A 22,522-nucleotide genomic window follows, 5' to 3' on the forward strand; every position below is an offset into this window, starting at 1 on the left:
TAACTTTAACAAAATTTATTGGTTTTCCTTGATTGTGTCTGGTTCGGCTTTGGAAGAGCTTTCTGGGTTCACCGTGTCTTGTTTCCGGGCTGCTGCTGCTGCAGCCTTTAAGGCCCTTTTTTGCTTCTTCAGCTTTTGAGCTTCCTGGAAAACCTGAAAATGGAAGGCAGCAGAAAAAGACTTTGTAATCCTATGTAAAACCGCTGACTGGGAGAGATGGGCTGGGAACTGACTCCCCCAGCCGGTCACCCCAGCCTTTCTCCATGGGGTTGGTGGCCAGCACAAGGTCTTGGGGCCAGTTTCATGTTAGGATCAGAAACAGACGATCCCTCCCTTCTGCTCTCTCCACTACAGTTCCAGAATGGGGCCAAACAAAGCAGCAATTTGGACTCATACCCGAATGCACAGAGCCTTCTTGGTGACCCAGCGGCGGTGGGCTGTTCGGTAGTACTGAGGGGGAAAGGTGTACTCAATCCCCAGCTCCTTGCACGTCTTCTCAAAGACATTATAGTTGGTCATACGGAGGTTTTTGAGCATCTTTTTCCTCTGGTCAATGCTCATCAGCAGATAGCGCTTGTGGGCTTTATCCTGTAAGAGTGGGTGTACCTTTCAGTATTATAGTATATATATAGGTAACTGGTATGCCACTTCATAGTAATAAAGGATAGTCATTTTATCATCTCACTAAAACCTCCCAACAATCTCATGCAAATATCAGTGTAACTCTGAGGCAGGTATTGTTATTGTTTTTCTCATTTTACAGATGGGGAAATAAAGGGTAAATGTTATCCGGTCTTGAATACGGGTCTATTGGTATCACTCCAGATCTCAAGCTTTTTCCCCACACTACCCACTTAGCCTCTCCGCACCCCAGCAAACTGTTGGATGGAGTGGAGAGGAGGGAAATACTTTTGTTTTTCCTGGAGACCCCTACCAGGCGTTGCTCCATGAGAAAATTCTGCAATGGGCCTTGTATTTCACAATCCAGAACAAAACTCTGACCTCCAAGGAATAGGCTCAACCAGCTCTAGAGAACACTGAGGTGCCAACCTGGAGCTGGACCGGTCTGTATTCACAACTGTTTGTTTATTAAAAATACCAACTTGACCTGGGGTGGTGAACGCAGTGCAATTTATAGCTGATGTAGTATAGAATCGTACACCTGAAACCTATATATCAATAATTTTATTAACCAATGTCACCCCAATAAATTCAATAAAAAAATGACCAGCAACTGCTTAATTACAGCAACTCAGTACACAATACTATGCTGAAATATGGCATAATGGCTAAGAATTTGGGCCCTGAGCCCTAGCTGGGTAGCTCAGTTGGTTACAGTGTTGTCCTGATATATGTCAAGGCTGTGAGTTTGACTCCTGGTCAGAGCACATACAAGAATCAACCAATGAATGCATAAATAAGTGGAACAACAAAATGATGTTTTTTTCTCTCTCTCTAAATCATTAAAAAAAGAAAAAAAGAAAAAAGGAATATAGGCCCTGGAGCAAGACCACCTCCTTTCAAGTCTAGCACATCAATTCCTATAATTTAACTTCATGCCCAGACTATTCCTCTGTAAAATGGGATAGGAAGATGGGTATAAAGGTTAAATAAGCTCGTGCATGTAAACTATTTGGAAAGAGGCCTAAATACTTTATTTGTATCACATTGGCTGCTTTCATTATTTAATGTAGTCCTTGCAATTCTGTCAGTAGGTATTATGATCCCCATTTTACAGACAGAACTGAGGCTCAGACATGCAAGTAACTTCAGAATCCTTAACTAGTTAAGTAGAAGTGGCAGAGCTGGGATTTGAACTCAAGGCAACTTGTCCCCATTCATGCATTCAACAATATTTACTAAGCATCCACAATGTGCCAGACACGACCATGCTCTAAAGTTTGTGTTCTTGTCTACTGGTGACACTTGGCACAGCCCTGGAAGGCTTCCATTTCTCTACTGGAGGCGGGAGGTGAATGTTTCCCCACTGCAGCTGTGGGGTGGGCACTCTGGTGGTCTAGCCTCCTGGCATCTCAAGCTGCCTCTTTGGACCCAGAGCCCTTCACCTCTGAGACTCCTCTGTCCTGGCTGCTGGTATTTAGGTGTGAGCAATGCTCAAGGTTTACCTTTCGGTGTTTCTGCATGTGTTCTTCGTAATTGCGGATCTTGATAGTCAAGGCAACAACTGAAACCACAAACCACAGAGGATGAGAGCGGGCACAGAGGAAGGAAGGGCCCAGGCCTGGGTTATGTATTAAAACCTCAAGGAATAACAACCACCAAGACTACTGCCCAGCTCTCTGTAATTCCTGAAGCACTCTGAATGTCAAGATCTCAAAAGACTTTGGATTATCTTTCCTTTAGAAAGCAAAGCCTAAGGAAGGGAAGCTCCTTAATCTTATAAAAGGTATCATCCCCAAACCATAGCAAATAGCAAACTTAATGGTAAAACTTTAGAGCACTCCTATTAAATTCAGGAATTAGTCTAGGAGGCATGCTATCATGGTTAATGACTCAACATTGTACTAGAGGTCCGAGCCAATGCAATAAGGTCAAATCCCCAAATTTGACAACGGTCTGCTCCTTGTCTTTCCTCTTCCAGCTGCCACCCTTATCTGCGTGTTTTCACTAAGGAGTTTTCAGAATTATCAATAACCACTCATCTCCTAAAGTCCCAGAACATCCTTCCTCAGGTATCCTCTTGTTTGATTCCTGTCTATATGAAACAATGGGGGCAAAGGCAAAAGCAAAAGGTGGCCCCAAGAAGAGGCTGGAACTATGGCAGGCCCTTTTTCTACACACACTGAGTTCTGGGAGCACCCAGGGCAGTGGGAACCGTGGGTCTCACCCCAGGGCCGCTTCACACCATCTGAGCTGAAGCAACAGACAGAAAGATGAACTTGGGTTCCTGAGCTCACATAGAGGTATGAGGAAGGATCTGGGCACTGACTCCAGCATCACAGTTCAGGATACATAGTCCAGTTTTCATTATTCTTGGTCCTTCCTGCCTCTCCCTTGAATAAGCCACATATACTCCCTAGTGTACTTGCAGATGAGGGCCCTGCAGATCAACTACCAGCTAGCAGACTCCCTTATACCCCGACTCCCCAAGGGCCCCCTGACCAACTTCGAGCCTCCAGGGATCTGGTGTCCTCAGGGTTTGCCACAACCTTGTTCATCAATTGCTCCTGCTTGATTTTTAGCTTCTCCTTCTGTTGAAGATAGAGACAGAGAATCTGTAAAGTCTGCCACGCCCTAAGAATCAGCCCTTACACTTCCAAGGCTCTGGCTGCAGTCATAGCAACTAGGCCATAAGGCTCAGGGCCTGACTTCACTTTGGGATCAGGCCCTGGCCTCTGGTCAACCACATGGCTATTTACATCTAGTTGAGCCCAAGGTCAGCCAATGCTACTGACAGGAGAAATGGCTTGTTGGATGAATGTCCCTAAAGCTTGCGAATTCATTCAGACATCAGATCTTTATTGAGCACCTACTGTTCGTCAGGTGCTAGGTACAAAATGGGGGAACAAAGCTGTCCCTGACCTTGAGATGTTGTCTCAAGGTTATAACAAGTAGACACAGAATGACATTGATATAAATGCTGTGGCTTGAAAAGCATGGGATGGGAGGTGTTACCAGGGTAGGAGAAAGTCCCAGAGGAGAGGACTGAGGGTGCCAAGGTTTGGCACAGGCCACTTACCTGGTTTGCCATTTCCAATGACAACAGTCTTTTCACAATATCATCAACACTGTGGAAAAAATCACAGAAATGAGAGACAGATGGGGTAGAGGGAAAAGGGAAGCAATTCTATTTTCATTTTAGTTTGAAAAGCAAGGATGATTAAAAATTTCTTTTATAACCTCCAGAGAGACAAAAATAAGTCTTTCGGGAAGCTTGGGAGCCATTTCCCCTGGAGTAAAAGCATGAATCTGATTTGCTGGGCTGAGAACATGAAATGATGTGATAACTGCAGAAAATTGAGGCTGTCAGCTCAAGTGTTCCAGGCTTGTCACAGGGAGGGGAGAGGGAGGATTTCCATTTTAGCTAGGATATGGTTCAATCTGCCTTGAGACACTTCAATTCTGTAATCATTATTTCTTTCTTAAGTCACACTGCACAAGGAGGGGTTTCCCAGCTACCACCGCTCAGGACAGATTCTGAACAGAAAGGCCTTGGCCTTGATGTCATTTGGCCTGGGATTCAAACCCCAGCTCTGTCCCTTAGGAACTGTATGACATTGGGCAACTTGATAATCTATAAAATAGGGGTACTATTTCTTCCCTCAGAGAGCTTTTTGAGAGAATCAAGATATGAGAGATTTTTACAAAGACCTGTGCCTCCTGCTTGACCAGGTGGTGGCGTAGTGGATAGAGCGTCGAACTGGGATGCGGAAGACCCAGGTTCGAGACCCCGAGGTCGCCAGCTTGAGCGTGGGCTCATCTGGTTTGAGCAAAGCTCACCAGCTTGGACCCAAGGTCGCTGGCTCGAGCAAGGGGTTACTCGGTCTGCTGAAGGCCCATGGTCAGGGCACATATGAGAAAGCAATCAATGAACAACTAAGATGTCGCAACGAAAAACTAATGATTGATGCTTCTCATCTCTCTCTGTGCCTGTCTATCTGTCCCTATTTGACTCTCTCTCTCTGTGTCTGTAAAACAAAACAAAACAAAACAAAACAAAACAAAACAAAACCTGTGCCTCCTTGGTATCTAATGGTATAGGGCAGTGGTGGGCAAACTTATTAGTCAACAGAGCCAAATATCAACAGTACAACGATTGAAATTTCTTTTGAGAGCCAAAGTTTTTAAACTTAGACTATATAGGTAGGTACATTCCTTGCTGAGGTAGCGCCCGCACGTGGTATTTTGTGGAAGAGCCACACTCAAGGGGCCAAAGAACCACATGTGGCTCGGGTTTGCTGGCCAGGAGTATAGGGTCTTTACCCACAGCACAAAAAAAGTAAGTGGTTAAGCCCCACCAGCTCCATTTGTCCCTGCTGCCCACTCACCCTTACCATGCCTGGGCTTCTACAGTTGTCTGCCCCATTCTATAATCAGGCTTCAGGTATGGCAGGCCAGGCCTCGAAGCCAGTCTTCTACCTCTCCTCGCCAATCCTCCCCGGGCCCTCTCCTCATCACAGAGATTTCTTCCTGCTTACTTCTCAATTCCAGGGACGTTCTGGTAATCTTTGAGCAGTGTGGAAGGAGGCGGGTCATCTTCTCGGCTGGGCTGGACTGTCAAGTGGAAGGATGGAAAACACCCAGAGTCAACTTTCACTGTCCATCACTGCAGACTTGACTCTTCTCACCAATTCTATCAGAGACATTCAGGGTCTCAAGCAACGCGCTGGTTATCTCTGGGCTGTTTCTCCTCTGCAAACTTCCTGGGCACCTGCCTTAACATTTCACTTTGGGAGTAGATGGCCTTTCCCAAGACCCTGTACAGTGCCTTCAACTCTCACTCCTGTCTGGCTATACAGTTATTGGAGCCCCGGTAGGATGGGTTCTTCTGTGGATAGATTGAATTTGACTTCCTTTGAATCCTCCCTCCCGGTCTGATCCACAGCCCAGCACAGAACACACACTCAACACTCGCCTGCTTAGGACCTCTGGCCCACCCCACCTAGTGGCTGAACCAGCCGCCTCTATCCTCTGGGCCACCCCAAGCTTTCTAGGCAGTCTCTCTTCCGTCCCAAGCTCGGTCCAAGTCCCACCCAAGAGTTCCCACCTGGTTTCTGGATGGCATATCCGCGGGCAGCCCGGAGGATGAGACCTATGCAGAAAAGAGAGAGCTGAGGCCACATCATCTTCTTCAATAGTCCAGCCTCGATTCCTTTCTATTTCTCCTCTTTGCACCTCTGCGCCTGACCACCGTCCCATTTCTTTTGCACCGCGCTGCCCCACGTCTCTCCCACCTCGTCTCACTTCTTCCCCTCACACCCCCCTTTCTCCCTTAATCTGCTGCGGTACTTCTCCCTTATCCTTGTCCTCCCGTGTCCTCCATCTCTGCCGAACCCATTCCCTACTCCTGTTGTCCCGTTTCTTAGCTACTCACCGCGAGGAGGTGAGGGAAGACCCCAGTGGTCGGATGGAAACCGGGCGCACCCTCCACGGGTTGGGGCTTGGGTCCGAATGGAGCTCAGCACCCTCCACGCCGCCCTCAGCATGGTGACTCCTGACCCTGGCGGGCGGCGTCGCCGTTGTCTGCGCTGTGCAGACCGGATTACACGGGCGCCGCCATGCTGGCTCAGGCTCGACGAATCGAGTGCAGCTGCGAGACCGGAGCAGAGGAGGACCGAGAGGGTGGATTGGAAAGGCAGGGCTCGGTGATGAAGCGGGACTGGGTGGGGCGCGGAGGTCTGGTTAGCGATTGCTGGCGGCGGGGGAACTTGGCTGTTGTCTGGCCACGTTCGTGGTTTGCGGTGCTGTATACATTCTAAGGTGCCACTTTTTCTCGGACATACATCCCGCCCTTAATCACACTCTGCGTTGCTGACCTCAGCCCCGATTATTTGGGGGCTTCCGTGGGGTCTGTCGTAGCCTTCTCCCCCGAAACTAGCATTTCTACCCCCCCCCCCCCCAAGTCCAGGAGGAGGCCTTGTAAGAACTACTGGGTTTCTGTTTATTTTCTGGAATAAGCCTTGTAGCCTGATGGTTAAGGTCGCTGACTTTGGAATCTGACAGCTCAGCCATTTGCTCACTATGTGATTTTGTGGGCAAGTCCCCAGCCTTTCTGGGCCACAGTGTACCATCCATCAAATGAGGATGGTAATACAATTATCTACCTTTCAGGTTGTTAGAGGATTAGCCGAGGCAGTTGTATATATAACTTAAGCATCCGATGTATAGTGAGCATTCAATAAGTATTAGCTGTAATAATATTTGTGAAATGTGGAGTTTAAGGACAAATACAAATTAAAAGTAGAAAAAATAAAATTTAATTCTCCCTGGTGCAAAAAAGGAAAAGAACACTTGTAATTGTGAATGCTTTTTGCCCTTTTGAAACGTATGTAAATCTTTTTAAAAGCTAAGTAGCCGCTTGCCCGTTTTACAACCCAGGAATGTCTTCCTCAAGGACCTCGGAGCCATCTCTTTGATATGCAATCATTAAGGAAACTCCCTGTTTCTGCGGGAGGGTAGGTGCTTGGTGCCTACCTCCTAGTTACAAACCTCTCTCCTAAGGATATGAGAAATTTATTTTTCTTTTACCTAAATGCAATTAGCGAACACAGGTGACTACCCCATTTACCAGGTGAATTTGGGATGGCTCCTGTGTGAGTGAGATATGATGCTGCTGTCAAGTCTTCTTGCTTGAGAAGTAGTTATTGTTTATCTTGAGAAAATGTATGCAATAAGCCATATCCATTTGGGTATATAAAAAAGTACAATTTCTTTCTGTTTTTGCAATCCCTTAGCTAATTGCCTATGATGTGTATCTCATTCTGATTTAATGCTCATTCAATAATAAAACTGTTTTCTTCCTTTTCTGTTCCTGTAGAGAGGTTTTCTAGGTTGGTGGGAGATTTTGTTTATAATTATATTTCCCCAACAGAGATTACTCTTTTCCACAGTCTATATCCCTGTGTCTCACTCTGTGAGTCCCTCCAGGGAATCCTGGCCACTGTGTCCTAGTGGTCAGTTTTAAAGTATCTACCACTAGAATGGGAGTTCTTTAAGGATGGAGTGAGCCTACACCCTGCTTCCAGCATAGGGTTCTGGTTGAATGAATGAATGAATGAAGGAAAAATAAACCAGCCAACAATTCTGAGAGGTACAGCCCCCTGCCCCCCTGATTGCCAGGGCTCTGAAAAGAAGAAGAACGGAGCCTGACTTGTGGTGGCTCAGTGGAGAGAGCATTGACCTGGAGCGCTGAGGTTCCTGGTTTCAAACCCCAGGCTTGCCCGGTCAAGGCACATGTGGGAAGCAAGTATAAGTTGATGGTTCCCGCTCCCTTCCCACCCCACCTTTCTCTCTCCTCTCTCTAAAATCAATAAATAAAATCTTTGAGAAAGAAAAAGAACAGAGACTCAGGCACACACAAGAGTTTCTCAAAATAAAACCAAACCAAACCGAAGCATGAATCAGTTTAAGAGGCTGAAATTACAGGACATAAGCACAAAAGGATAGTGGACAGGCTGGATGAAGCAGCCTCCAACCTTTAAAGTGGGAGGCCCAGCCCATGGATATCGGGAGCATAGGGAAGGGATGCTGGGGGCCTCAGATAGGGGGAGACTTGGAGCCTTTGCCTTTCCTGGGGCAGGGCGTTTTTTAGTGATGGGCTTTCTGACCCTTGCCTCTTATCTGGATGGTCTAGGCCTTTCAAGAGGCAGGCTCACCTGGGGCATCCCCGGAAGCCCTAGAAACCTCCCAGCCCTTCTACCCCATGGACCTGGAGCCCTTGCAGGAGGGGGAAATCAAGCAGTGGCCCAAAGACACAGTCATCCTCGTGGTTTGGGACTAGAAGCTCTGGGGTCCTTAGTGGGCTGGTCTGAAACCAAAGGTTCTCATAGGACTTGGGGCTAGGGGTGAGGCCCCCCAACAGGGGCTGAGTGGAGTCACAGCGGATATAGTAACCTGGCCCCGGGCCGGTAGAGCTGCCCAGCACCTTTCCGTAAAGGACCTGGTCACTGTTGCCAGACTGGGGCTGGGGCTGGATAGAAAGTGCTCTTTGGTCCCCCTGGAGCACATAGGCCTGGACCAGGGTGGGAAGGCCACAGGTTCCTGAGCTGTCGTTGGCCTCGCAGGGCCCTGGCTTTTTCTCTTCCTCCTCCAGCACTGTGATGTTGGTGATGGTTGGCATGCTGGGGTCCCGAAGGCTGGGCAGCCTGTAGATCTCCTGGACACAAGGACATGTGATGAAGGCATGACTCATTTCAGATGTCTGCCCCAGCTACTGTCCCTGAGTTGGGGCAGTGTGGGGCCCTTTCTGTAGTTTTCTGCTGGAATTCTGAGTTATACCTGCGAAGCACCTCATATGTTTATGGTACATGTTATGTGCTGTTCAGACTTAGCTTGGTGAGTCTTCCCAATGAGTCTGTGTGGGATTGGTCCCATTTCACAGTGGGGTGCCTGAGAGCTGGGATGCAAACTCAGGTCTGCTTTACTCCAAAGGGAGGGTAATCTTGCTAGAAAGTGAAGGGAAGGCCTGAGTACACATCCTCAGGGGGCATCCCTTCACTGTGAGCCTGGACTGACACCCCCAGTCCCGTTTCCCTCTCCCTCCCGGGTTCTCACCTCCACTGCCGTGGTGGTAGGCACCCAGGAGCCTAGGCTGCTGTGGGCTGGGTCTGGGACACTTGGCCAGAGGGAATTCTTCCTGCTGGAGAAGGGGACAGCTGAGGGCATGGCTGCTTAGTGCAGAAAGGAGAAGGTGGAGGGCCTGGCTCCCAGACATGGGCCCCGAGGCCTGGGGAGGCTGGGAGGGACTTAGGACTGGCCCATTAGGGCCTGCAGTTCCTTGTGGGCAGGGGTATCTGGGTGTCAAATCTCTTGATTCACCTGGGTCTGCAGCAGAGCCAGGCAGTTACACAGAAGCAGATGAGCAAGACCAGGAGGCCGAGCAGGATCAGGATGACATGCAGCTCAGGCTCCTCTGGGGTGAGAGGAAAGTCAGAGAGGGTAGAGTACATGCAGTACAGCTGGGCCTCCTCCCTTCAGGCTAGGATCCAAGGACAGGGTGTCTCTCTTCCCTCAGACTAGGATCCAAGGGCAGGGCTGGGTCTCCTTCCTCGGAGTAGGGGATCCAGGCAAGCCCTGTCTACTCTAAAAATGGAGATCCTTGGGGTGAGGCACTCTCCCAACAGCCTCGTCTGGCCAGCCCTCTTCTCCCCTTACCTGAGGCTATGGTTTTCAGGGTGAGGACTGTACTGTTGGCGGCACCTGCCTGGTTGGCAGCCATGAGGTGGATGTGGTACAAGCTGGCAGGCTCCAGGTTGTGGAGGACATATTCATGGGAGGAAGCATTAAGGGTGATAGCTGGGAGTAAGGAGAATGGTCAGCCTGGGCCTGGATGCTGAGGCTCCCTCCAAGGCTGCTGAGCACCCCTCCCCCCCGAGCATTCTGGGACCGTGGGGTGCTAAGGATAGACTCACAGAAGGACTGGCCTATAGGATTGGTCCAGAAGATGGTGTAGGTCAGGGGGCTCTTCCCCAGCTCAGGGGCCTGGGGCACCCACTCCAGGCAGGCCCAGTTGTTGCCAATTTGATTTATACGCAGCTCTGGGGCGTTGAGGGGGCCTGTGGAAGAGAGAGGAGCAGGGCTGACAAGGGGCAGGGTGGAGAGCCCAGCCGTACTTCTTGTGGTTCTCCAGACCTAAGAACTGGGACACAGTGCGGGGTGGGTGATACAAGAGTCCAAGGGGACTTGTCCAAGCCTCGTTTTCTCAGGAACTTTGACTGAATCCATCTACTTCTAACAAGTGGCTAAGAGGCAGGATTTGAACCTGGTTCTCTGACTCCAAAGAATCACTCTCTGATATCGACCAGGCCTAATACTGTCTGACTCACTATTTAATTTCTGCCACTCTTTTCTGAATTTAGGCCAGGCCCTCTCTCTCTTTCCATCACATGTGACACCTTATGTCTGCCAGGACGACTGATTGATTTTTGCCAGACCTGCTCCCTGAATTCTGCAGCTCACTGCCTAATTTCTATCACCCCATGGCCTGACTTCTTTCTAGCTGCAGGGGTCCAGTGTAAGCCAGGGGTAATCTTAGGATTGGGAGGAGCCCTCTTTGGGTCCGAAGTAGGGAAGAAGGAAGTGTTCCCTCACAGTCCTGATTATTGGGGCCTAGGCAGGCTTGTGAGAGAGGAGAGAATTCTGAGAAGGGGCTTGGTGACTGACGAACCTGTCTCTTGGGAGTAGGCATAGATGTGCTGGGAGGATCCCATGGTGTCTTGGTACAAGGGGGTGACAGTGATCTCGTAGAGCTGAAAGGGCCTGATGTTCTCTGTAGAGAGAAAATGGGGTAGGCACTCTGCTGATATCAGGAGCTGACCTCAGAGCTCTAGGCAGGGATAACCTGGGCCTCATACTACAGGTCTAGCCTTTGTGATCTCTTCTTTAGACCATTTGGTAACTGTAAGGGGAAAATAGTGGAAGAGAGAGCTAGAAAGGTGGCAGAGTCAGGGCTGCAGCAAGAGAGAGTCCAGTTAGACTATAAGAAGAACTTCCTGATTCTGAATATATGAGGTGAGACCAATGAAGGATCAAGAAAGACTTAGGAATCTGCTTGTCTAGGGTGGTTCAGGTTGTCCCTGGTCCATGGCCTCCCCATCTCTTGGCCCATGGCCTTCCCATCTCCTGGCCCTGCCCACCTGACCACCCTCTGGGCTTGTCTCACCCTGCAGCAGGGTGCCTGTGATGCTTCCATTATGCTCCATCTTCCAGGTCTTATGGCTGCCACTGGGGCTGGGGGGACCCAGGCCCCACTCAATCACATAGCCTCGAGGCTGAGGACTGGGGGGCTCCCAGTTCACCCAGAGGCTGTGAGGGTCTCGGGCCATAGTATGAAGGCTACCCACGGGAGGGCCTGGAGACAGAGTAGGAAAAAATGGGATAAAGGTGAAAAGAATGCAGGCCTTAGAGCCAGAAGCCTGGGTTCAAATCCTGGCCCTGCTACTTACAAACTGGGTGACCTTGAGCAAGTCAACATCTGAGCCTCAGTTTCCTCATCTGTGAAATGGAAATGATGATAAAAGTTCCTCCCTTATAGGGCCTTGGTGCAGATTAGATGAGATGGTACATGGAACATAGAATAAGCCTAGTGTGGTACTTAGTGTAGAGCTCTGCTTGATAATAATAAAAGCTGACACTATGCAGTTGTTGGTATGTGCCAGGGATAGTCCTTGGTGTATGCTAAGAGTCCCATGAAGGGGGGTACTACTACTGTCCCCATTTTATCAATGAGAAAACAGACACAGAGAGGTTAAGTAATGACTGAGGTCATGCAGGTAGTCAGTGGGAATATTAGTTATTGTTATCATTAGTCTCACCTTGTGAGGACCTATGTTCAGGGGAACCTGGGGGATAGTGGCGGTGATCCCTGGAAAATGAGCAGTTAACTCAGGGATCGTGTTCTAGTTGGAAAAGTATAGGGCTTTCTCTCTCATCTTCTTGGCAGAATGGAGTGTGTTTTTGTGTGTGTACGTGTGTTTATGTGTACGTGCACACATGCACCAACTTAACCTGGTTCTGGCTCACGATCATACTAGCTAACACATACTGAGCAGTTACTCTGTGCCAGGCACATGTCTTAACTCATGTAATCTTCACAACAACCCTTTGAGGTAGGTGCTGTATCATCCCCATTTGCTAGATGAGTCAACAGAGGCCTGGGAGGTTAAGTGAGTTGCCCAAGTCACACTATTAGCAAGTGACAGCACTAGATTTGAACCTAGGCAGTACATGGCTCAACCACCATGCTCTACTGGCTGCCAGCCCCCTGTACCTCTGTGTTCCGAGAAGATGACTGGGGTGGGCTGAGAGGTCCCGGCTGTATTATAGGCCACAAGGACCACCTCCTGGACTTCTGAAGGCAGGTTAAAGGTGCAGTTTAGCTCTGTGGTGTTGCAGAGGGGTGTGGGTGGGACTACTCCAGCCTGGCCTGAGGGTTCCCAGGAGACCAGGTACCCTTGGATCTGCTTGCTGTCTTCTTCCGGTGGCATTGGCTGTGGTGAGCATAGGAGGAAAAAGAAAGTAGATGCTCATTTCATCTTGAGTAGGGGGGAGCCTCTAGATGGGGTGGATGAGGCACAGGAACATAGCGCCCCAGGCTGGGAGCCAGCTTTCCTCCCTCCCTCCCTTCTTCCTTCCCTCTAGGGCCCTGTGCCAGGTCCTACCTAGAAGGCAGGAAAGGAAGAAAGAAGTTGGTGTGTGCAGCAGACATTTAACTATTCACTGAGCCAACCCTTTGCCACAGGTGAGTCCTGTACTATAGTCTCTCCAGAAGGGCATTGCCCAGATTCGTAGGCACATGCAAAGTGCATGCAAACCGCATACAAATGCATCCAAGCCTCCTAGACCTGGCGGAGTCCTCAGCCCCAAGCTCTCGGGTCTGTGTGGGTTGAAGGTGGTCTCAGGGGTAGCCATCAGAGGGGGTCACCTTCCAGAACAGCTGCACATCCACTGTGCTGGAGTTCAGCTGCCTCTGCCGCCACCACGTTTCTAGTGTGACATTGGGGGCTGTGGATGGAGCGAGAGGAGCAGGTGCTGGTCAGCGAGGGCCCTGGAGGTGGGCCTGGGTCCGATGGCTGAGCCCAGCCCCTCCGCACCCACTCACGCTGTTTCGAGCTGATCAGCACCAGGCTGGGGCCCCAGTCACTCCACAGTCCAGACAGGGGCCAGCGGATGCAGCGCATCTGCAGGGTGTAGGCTGTGAATGGGAGGAGCCCGCAGAGCTCATGCTGGAAACTCTTGGAGGGCAGGGGGCCCACCTGGGTGGAGGGGGGGGGAAGGCATGGCTCTGAGCCTGGATTCCTGTGTTATCTGGGCCAGCTTAACATACCTTCCCCTCAGCCACCCCCACCCAGGCTCTTGAGAGGGCCCTCCATCTCACCAGGGCCCAGCTGGCTTCTCCGAGCTGTGGCCGGTAGCGCAGCTCACACTTCTGCTCTATGTGTAGGCTGGGCTTCCATGGCTCCCAGTGTAACAGTAGACAGCCGGGCTGGGGTGGGGTCACCTCGGGGCTGGGGTCTAGGGCCCTCAGTGTGGAGGGCTCCACTTTTACTGCAAGGAGAGGAGTTGTCAGGCCCTTTCTCTGCCTCATCCTATAGGGCCCTGCTATAACTCCCTCTTCTCCCTGTCTGTGGCTCCATTTTTCTCCCTGAGTCTCCCTCTGTGGGGTGACTGTGTCTCTCTTTCTTGCTCTCTCTCTGTGTCTCTTCAACTCCATGTCATCGTGTTTCTGTGGGTCTGTCTCTGTATGTGTCTCTTTCTTTATAGGTCTGTTTTTGTACTCTTGCCCCAGGGCCTTTGCACTGGTTGTTCCTGGGAACACTTTCCTTCCACACATCCAGTGTCTTGCTCCCTCATTTCCTTCAAGGATCTTTTCAAATGTCACCTTCTCAATGAGGCCTTCCCTGACCATCTACTGAAATAGCAACCCTCAGCTGTCCTCACCCCTTGCATGCTTTAATGTCCCCATCACACTCATCACCAGCTGTCATCCTATTTTATTTATTTTGCCCACTAGAATGTAATATTTCAAGAGCAGGACTTTTGCTCTTTTTTTTTTTTTTTTTTTTTTTTTTTTTCATTTTTCTGAAGCTGGAAACAGGGAGAGATAGTCAGACAGACTCCCGCATGCGCCCGACCGGGATCCACCCGGCACGCCCACCAGGGGCGGTGCTCTGCCCCCCAGGGGGCGATGCTCTGCCCATCCTGGGCGTCACCATATTGCGACCAGAGCCACTCTAGCGCCTGAGGCAGAGGCCACAGAGCCATGCCCAGCGCCCGGGCCATCTTTGCTCCAATGGAGCCTTGGCTGCGGGAGGGGAAGAGAGAGACAGAGAGGAAAGCGCGGCGGAGGGGTGGAGAAGCAAATGGGCGCTTCTCCTATGTGCCCTGGCCGGGAATCGAACCCGGGTCCTCCGCACGCTAGGCCGACGCTCTACCGCTGAGCCAACCGGCCAGGGCCGACTTTTGCTCTTTAGTTCGCTGCTGTATTCCTAGCACCTAGAAGAGTGCCTAGCACATAGTGGGCGCTTCAAGAAATTTGCTGAAGGAATCAATGTGTGTCCTTGTGACTATGTTTCTTCCATGTCTCTGTGTCTCCATAGCTCTGTCTCCAACTGCATGCCAACTTGTCTCTGTCTCTCTTCTCTGCCTCTATCTCTTGGCCTTCCAATGTCTATTTCTCTGTCGCTGGGTCTGTTCTTCCCTCTCTGTGACTCTCTGCCCTTTGTGGGGACCACTTCCCTCCCCCATACCCAGTGCATCACCCACCAACGTCCATGGGATCAAGGCACAGTTGCAGGGACTTTCTGGTCCCCAGCACGTTCTCTGCCTGCACCCAGATGCCCATAGCCTGGTAGAGCCGCATGTGTTGGCGTGGGATGGAGCAGTGGCTTTGCCCATCCTCAGGGATGCAGTCGGGGATGGCTTCCTCTTGGACCTGGCAATCGTTCAGGCCCCTGCCAATCGGACAGGCTTGGGTGTCAAGCAGAGGAAGAAAGCAGGGCTCCCTTCCTCTCCCATCTTTACCTCTGTCTCCCCCATCCCACAGTCTTACCTATCTATGCGCCACCCCAGGACCCAAAGGAATGGGGTTAGAGTAGAGACCCCTACTCACTTGAAGCTCTTTAGGGTATAGTTGGTAGGGAGACGAGTGTCAGGTCCTGGCTCCCACTGGCAGATGAGACTCTCGGTTGTGAGGTTCATGAGGCAGGACAGGTTGGAGGGTGTGGTGGGAGGGTCTGTGCATAGGGTGGGGAGAGGGCTTTGGGTTGGACCATTCAGAAAGCTCCTGCAGGAACCGCCTGGCTTTGTTTCCCTGCTCTGGATATTTCCCCGCTCTGGATATTTCCCCCTGGGCTCACTTTATCCATTCGCCTGTCTCTCTGCAGCTCAGGGGGAAACCGAGTTACAGGAGTATATAGGAACAGGCATCCCAGAGCCTCAAACCCCTTCAACTCCATCCCCTCTAACAGGGACAGTGTGATGTCTGGGTTTTCATTCTGGTTCTGCAATTCACTACCTGTCCGATCTTGAAGTGACTTAATTGCTCCGTTTCCCCACCTGTACAATGGGGGCAGTGGACACACCCTCCTGTGGTTGGGGAGTTGGGCTTACTCAGCAGCCACACAGAGTAGCAGTGACTACCCTGGTTCTCCAGCCACACTGCCTGATAAAAATCTTCACTCCATCCTTATTAGTTTGTGACCTTTCATTCAGCCTGTCACTTACCCTCTCTGAACCTCAGTTTCCACATCTGCAAAATGGGGCTAACTAGCGCTATGCACTGGTAGGGAAGATGACCTAATATCAAGTGCATAAAATGCTTATTGAGCAAGAACTGAAGAAAAATAGCTCATATTAGTATTGGCAGGTGGGTACTGGAGGCAGAGCAGGTGGATGCTGGTAGGGACTTACAGCCTGCTCGCAGCTCAGCCACGTCCAGGATCTGCAGGCCTTTGCTCCAGGGCAGAGAGCAGAAGAGAAGGGCCAAAGAGTCATTGAGGTGGGGCAAGGTGATGGTGGATTCCTGGGTCCCATCCGGCAAGCGCTGCTGCCTGCCCCCAGGTAGAAGCTCCTCTCCCAATCTCCACACAATCTGTGACTCCGAGTCCAGGTAGCCGCAGTTCTGGCTGATGATGCAGGAGGCCGTGATGGCATCTCCCAGGTGGACGACGGGGGTTGAGAGGTTGATGTACCCGCACCCCTCCAGGCCTGGGATGGAAGAGAATGGGCCGTGAGAGAGTCTTCTGCCTGGCAGAGCTGAGCCATCAGCTAGGCCTTTGTTCTCCTAGACTCAAGGGCCTCGCCTTCTTGCTTCACCCCCACCCCCTACCCCTGCCAAGATGTGGGAGCTGGAATGGGGAGCTGTGTTTGGGGCTGTGAGAGGCTCTTGGGGAGGAGGCAGAGATAGTGATGTGTGGGTAAGAGTGTATCAACCAGCTATACAGAGAAAAACCGGTCCTGGTCTGTGGTATGGGTGGTTTCCCCTGGTGAAACAGTCCCACCATGGCTGATGGTAAGCTACCTGTGTGACGTCGCTGAATGGGAACTTGGGAAGAGTTGTGCACAATTAGCTCTAGCAAGCCTGCCCAGCACACCACCAGATAGAGACTAGTCCTCTTCTGGAGCGCCCTCCCCAAGGGTGGCGAAAGCAGTGATGAGCATGATAAGAACCGCGAAGCCACAGCAATCTTTTCAGAGTTCAGATCTGATTGTTTCCCCAGCTCGATCACAGCCCTTCAACGGCACGTCATTGCTCTGAAAGGCAGCATGGTGTGCTGGATGACAGCAAGGGTGTTGGAACTAGACTGCCTAGCTTTAGACCCTGATCCTAGTGCTTATTAATCATGTGACCCTGGTATGTTACTGAGACTTTCCGTGCCTCAGATTCCTCATCTGTAAAGTGGGGATAAAGATAGTTCCTGCCTTAGTGTTGTTGGAAGCGTTAGATGTGATAGTGTGTGTCAGGCCCACGGAACAGTGTCTCACAGGTGAGTATTTGCTGCCCTGATTGGGATAAAGACTCAGAGTCTTCTCACAGCCCTGTGGCCCGGTTCCTGCCTATCCCTCCCACATCCAGCGCAGACCATTCCCTCTCAGCTCCAGTCGCCCTGGCTTCTTGCTATTCTTTGAACACGCCATGTTCTTCCAGTCCCCGGGTCTTTGCACCTGCTGTTGCTTTTTGAGGTGTTCCTTTCCTCCTACCCCTCTTTCACCTGATTAACATTTAAGCATGTTGTGTGTGTGGGGGAACAGACCAGGCCCTGACCAACCAAACCAGGCCAAGCTCCCTGAACTTCCCCAAAGCTCTTATTATCCTCGTAACTATAGAGTCATGTGATTATTTGCATGTCAGTCTCCCCAGCTGGACCACAGGTGGCATGATGCCAGAAGCCTCGGCTGTTTTGCTCACTACTGTATCCCTGTGCCTAGCCCAAAGTGGCCCTAGGTGAAGATGCATAGAATAAAGCACTGCACTTTATACACCATGCCTTCTCTCCTCTCTCAGGTGTCCTTCGGCCCATTTTCCTGATAGGGATGCTGAGGCCCTAGGAGGAGAAATGATTTTCCCCGGGTCACAGGGCAAGTTTAGGGGGCTCCCACCGCTTCACACACTCAGAATTTTAGACTGGAAGGAGCCTTGCAAAACTGTGCTTCAAAACCCCACGTGATGCTGCATCCTTTACAGCAGGGCTAACACATCCTTTACAGCTGTTTGTGTGTGGCCTGCCAGCTAAGAAGGGTTTTTTTCTTTGTACATTTTTAAAGGGTTGAAAACAAACAAAACAAAAACCATGTTGGGTACACAATGCAATCAACAGTAAACAAACAGACAAATAAAAACAAAGAAAGAAACAAACAAAAAAACAAATAAGAACATGCAACAGAGACTGCCTGTCTCCTGCAAAACCTGAATGTTACTGTGAGACGCAGTTGGCCACTCCTGCTGTGCAGCATCCCGGTCAATCCTGGCCTCCACTTGCGTAGCCCCAGAGATGGGGGGCGGTCTCCACTTCTCAAGACAGAGTTTCCGTAGTAGGAGAGCTCTGCCTGGGCTTCCTTATTTCAAGGCGAAACCTACCTTGTGTGGCTTCTACCCTGATCCCTTTGCTGCCCATGAAGACTGTGCAGAAGTCAGAGACTCCTCCTGACAGCCTGGTGAAGACGTGCAGACAAGCTCTGGGGCCCCCTGGCTGTTTCCAGGCTGACTAGCTCGGGCCCTCCTACCATGCCTCCTGGGTGGTGGCTTGCTGTGGAAGTCTGTGGACGGGAGCCTAGCTCCCCCACGTCTGTGGCCCCGTCTTGATTCTCTCAGAACCCCAGGTGCAGTGTAACAGGGCAGGGAAATGAAGCTCTCCTCCGCCCCCAGTATCTCTCCTGTAACCCCCTCTCGCCCCAACGCCCCGCCCCAGCCACACTCACTTCTGGAGAGCAGTAGGATGATCAGAACTGCTCTGGTCAGGCTCCAGGTGCCCAGCCCCACCATAGTGCCAGCTCGGTGTTCACCTGTAGGCAGAGGGGGGTGGTTAAGGTCTTGGACTTTGAAATCACCGCTGAGCTTAATCCTTGTTCTGCCACATTGTGGCTTTGGCCAAGTTACACGGCCTCTGTGAGCTTCAGTTTCTTTGTCTGCAAAATGGAGGTAACGGCCTATACAACATAGGGCTTTGGGAAGAAGACCTGCACGTAGGAAATGACAAGTGACAGCCACTGCTATTATTATACTTGCCCTCCAGGAGAGAGCAGGGAAAGGAGCAGCAAGGAACAGCATTCTCCCCCCTTCCCTTCTGTCTTAGCCAGGTCCCCCCAGTCCTCCAAAGAGGACCCTGAGATGAGACTTACATGCAGGTAGTTTATTTTAGGAGGATCCAAGGAAACAGGTAAGAAGGGAAAGCCAACAAAAGGGCGTGCCATTGAGCTGGTCACCTCACCAGACAACTGGGACTCACTCCTGCTGGAACTTTCCAAGGAGCCATATGGGTACATGCCTCAGAGCTGTCCACCCAAGGGACAATTTATCCCTCGAACAGGAGGGAAGATAGGAACATTTATCCACCAACTCCTGTCCCCGTTGGTGTAGGGATGTCCCTTGGGGTGTTAATTGCCCGCACTGCAGGTTGCCCATGCGTGAGTATGAGGCAGGTTCTCCGGGGTGAGCCGTGCCAGGAGTGTCAGAGATGCTGCCTGGCGGAAAGGGTCAACTCCCCGGAGTGGCTGAGGCAAGGGGCTGTCAGGTTACAGCCGTGGGAAGCCGGCTGCCATGGCAATGGCTGGGGGAAGGGTGGGCTGAAAGAATATCAGGTATGACACACAAGGGGTCTAATATACCCCCGATTCTGGGCACAGACCTGTGGAGGCCTTCCAGGACCAGCACACTGTAGTCACAGTGGCAGTGCCTGGCTGGTGGGAGTGTTAGTCCCAGTCTCAGAAAGTATGCTGGGAGTGGACTTCTAGCCTAACCGTCCACTCTGATCCAGTGGAGATCTTGAGGCCAGGCACCTGGTCCTCCTGCACTAATTAATACTCTTGGTGGCAGGCCAGTGGGGATTGCTGACCAGCCAGCAGACCCCCTGTGCTCATAAGGGAGAGAGCTGTTCTCCCTTTTCTCTCCTCCCAGACAGAGGTGCGAAGAACTTCCCCGATTCCCAAGGCTGTTTCCGCTTGTAGGGCCTTAACCAAACCCCAGTCTCTCCTCACATACTGCGGTATCAGGATACCAGGTGGCTAGGCCATCAGTTGCTTTTTTTTGCTAATCAGGAAAGATGTGCCCCTTCCTCCAGACAGAGGCAGCCCACACTAGGACCTGGTGGCTGGAGAACAGGCTGGGTTTCAGCCTGCACCAGTCCCTCAGCCTGGCAGCTTTGTATAGTGAGAAACCTGCACAACGGTCAGAGCACCCCGCCTACCAGTCAGTGGCGAGCAACCTCCTTACTACAGCACCCCAGTTTGATTATCCCCCCTCCCACACACACTTGCAGGGGAAGCGCTAGCCTCTCTGGCCCAGATTTTGGGACACTGGTTTCCACTGACGTATGCTTTTGGTCATACCCAGCCTGTGCCCAGCGAGGGGCCACTTCACCACTGGCTCCTGTCCCGACTGGGCAGCCAAACCCTAAACCCCAAGAGGCCAGGCACCCTTCCCCCTGGGTTGCTGGGTGTTGGCACCCTTGGCATAAGTCTCTGGTCCCCCATGACAGCCCTGGGTGCCCCCAGCCCAGTTGAGTGAGATCCGGGGCCTGTTGGAGTTGGAGCATGGTGTCCTTTCTTGGGGCGAGTGCGCAGAGAGGTTGGAAGCCCAGCTGTGAGTCGGACCAGCGGATATGAACCACAGCACTGCCACTTACCAGCTTTGTGACCTTGGACAAGTTACTTTCTGAGCTTCAGTTTCCCCATCTGTGAAAGAGGCATAATAATAGCACCCACCTTTCAGGGTTGTGATCCAGAGTTAAAGACACTTAGCACGGAGCCTGCACGGAGAAGGCACTCAATGACCATGTTATTTTCACGGGCCACGAAGCAGGGCACCACCTCAAGGAAGCTAGCGTGGCTTACAGGCCCGTCACCCCCCTCCCCGCCTAAGGCGGTGCCTGTCACACAGCCTTGGTCTAGACCATGCTGTATGGCTTTAAGGCCCCCTTTCTGGGTCCCCTACCTACAGCTTCTTGGTCCCACAGTGTCTCCCTTCGCTGCAGCCGTCTCTGCTGGGCCCTTTTGACTGTTTCTGGGCCCCAGAACAACACCCTGCCCCCGGAGTCCTGCACTGCACCCCTCTTTCTGCTTCCTCCACCTCTCTCACCACTCAGCCTTCATCCCTTGCTCTCCCTTCCCCAATTCACAGCCCTCTCTCCCTGTTCTTTCTACTCTAGTTCACCTGGAGACTGTTTCTGTGGGAGCTGGCAATGAACAGAGGGAGAGGCCTTCCCAGGTGTGGTTCAGAGAAAGAGAGGGAAAGAAGGCAGAAGGAGAAAGGATGCAGTTACACAGACCGAGATGATGGAAAGAGACCCACGGAGATAAAGACAGGCAGGGGAGACGCTGAGAGTCAGACAGGGAGAGAATAGAGCCCCAGAGACAAGGATGTTGACACATAGAGACTGAGGCACCTGGCGGTTGAGAAGTGATCTGATACCCAAGAGAGTTTAAGATTCAAAAGACGGAGGGAAACCGAGAGACAGAGAGGCACACAGAAACTCCAAGACAGAGGGAAACTCAGAGCCCAGGCAGGCCCGATGGGGCTGGGGAGGACGGAGAAATGAAGAATAAAATAGATAGAGACGAAGACAGGGAGAGGTGGAGACACACAGGCTCTGAGAGACAGAGGCCCCGAGAGGGATAACAATTAGGCCCTTCCCTGACCCCAGCTCTGTGTCCTTAGCTATTGGTTGTTTGTGACTTTCCGATACAATCCCTCCCTCCCTCCCTCCCAAAGTGAGAAGTGAGGACATCTCTGGGAAAAGAGACTCAATGTCCAGGGCTCCTGGTTCCAAGGAACAGACGCTAAAGGCAGGAGCTCTGGTTCCAGGTCTAAGCCCCCTGCATACAGGCACTTGGGAGAGCTGGGGACGAGTGGCTGCCGGACTTCAAGCCCCCCTCAAGGCCAAGGCTCAGCTCTGCCCGGGGCTCCCCTACTCACGCTGGAGCCTGCAGCCCGCAGCCTCCTGGCCTCCCTGGTCTCTGCGCTCTTCTTCAGGCAAGTTCCTGAAAACAGCTGCAGTCTGGCTTTTCTCCCCAGCCCTGTCGTTAATGGCTTGGCCTCTGATACACCCGGGGACTACGGATTGCAACACATGCCCAGCCTCCTTCCCTCCCTTGCCCTGTCTCTGTGGCACAGGCAGCCCCTTCCTCCCAGGAAGGAGCCTGGGAGGGAAGCTGGTGTGAGGCCTGGGCAGCCAGCCTTCCTGCCTCCAGGGGTCTTAAAGGGGCTGGGGGTTGTGGCAATGTCTTCCCCCTCCTCTGTCTCCGGATTTCCTGACCTCAAAGCGTTGAGGCCCAGTAGGGCCCAGGCTCCAACCCCACTAGGTGCTATTCTCACACCCCTAGCCTTGGGGGAGCATCGCTCAGAGACAGACCCTGGCTGGAAGGTTTGCTCAGCTTCTAAGGTCTTTGTGGGACCAGCCTTGGGGCCCTGATCGATCCTCACTAGACTCAGGGAGGGACAGCCTCCAGGTTACAGGGAATTTTGTAACTCAGTACCTTCCTCACTGCTCCGCCTGTTACTACGGATTCTCTACCACTGCCTGTAGGCCAAGTATACGGGGAACTGGGGGCTCTGGGACAACAGAGGGAAGTCCTGTGAGGCTCAAGGTCTTCACATGCTCACTGGAGATTAGTGAGGTTTACTCATAAG

At 51.7% G+C, this 22,522-nt stretch overlaps 2 protein-coding genes across 4 annotated transcripts; both read right to left on the reverse strand.

The window, feature by feature from the left end:
• On the reverse strand, positions 1–6,253 carry MRPS15 (mitochondrial ribosomal protein S15). The gene is made up of 8 exons (XM_066372117.1): positions 6,056–6,253; positions 5,729–5,773; positions 5,160–5,235; positions 3,701–3,749; positions 3,128–3,212; positions 2,127–2,185; positions 397–588; positions 1–153 (listed from the first exon to the last, which is right to left on the reverse strand). Exons 1-8 carry the CDS (start codon positions 6,165–6,167, stop codon positions 16–18), a joined length of 756 nt encoding a protein of 251 aa, XP_066228214.1. The 5' UTR covers positions 6,168–6,253; the 3' UTR covers positions 1–15.
• A 1,822-nt stretch (positions 6,254–8,075) lies between these two features.
• CSF3R (colony stimulating factor 3 receptor) lies at positions 8,076–21,942 on the reverse strand. 3 transcript variants are annotated; one of them, XM_066375882.1, is made up of 17 exons: positions 21,809–21,942; positions 20,520–20,642; positions 18,598–18,681; positions 16,090–16,386; positions 15,290–15,413; positions 14,944–15,131; positions 13,556–13,725; positions 13,280–13,433; positions 13,103–13,182; positions 12,449–12,668; positions 11,342–11,530; positions 10,847–10,948; positions 10,092–10,235; positions 9,835–9,975; positions 9,499–9,592; positions 9,235–9,319; positions 8,076–8,836 (listed from the first exon to the last, which is right to left on the reverse strand). In XM_066375882.1, the coding sequence occupies exons 3-17, from the start codon at positions 18,659–18,661 to the stop codon at positions 8,357–8,359; spliced, it is 2,532 nt and encodes an 843-aa protein (XP_066231979.1). In that variant the 5' UTR covers positions 18,662–18,681; positions 20,520–20,642; positions 21,809–21,942; the 3' UTR covers positions 8,076–8,356. The 3 variants fall into 3 exon arrangements, with proteins under 3 accessions (XP_066231979.1, XP_066231980.1, XP_066231978.1); XM_066375883.1 differs by having other exon boundaries at positions 9,235–9,316; positions 20,520–20,568; positions 21,809–21,940; XM_066375881.1 differs by having other exon boundaries at positions 20,520–20,568; positions 21,809–21,940.
• Between the last annotated feature and the right edge of the window lie 580 nt (positions 21,943–22,522).

The sequence above is a fragment of the Saccopteryx leptura genome, chromosome 3 (assembly GCF_036850995.1).
Source record: "Saccopteryx leptura isolate mSacLep1 chromosome 3, mSacLep1_pri_phased_curated, whole genome shotgun sequence".
Taxonomy (NCBI): domain Eukaryota; kingdom Metazoa; phylum Chordata; class Mammalia; order Chiroptera; family Emballonuridae; genus Saccopteryx; species Saccopteryx leptura.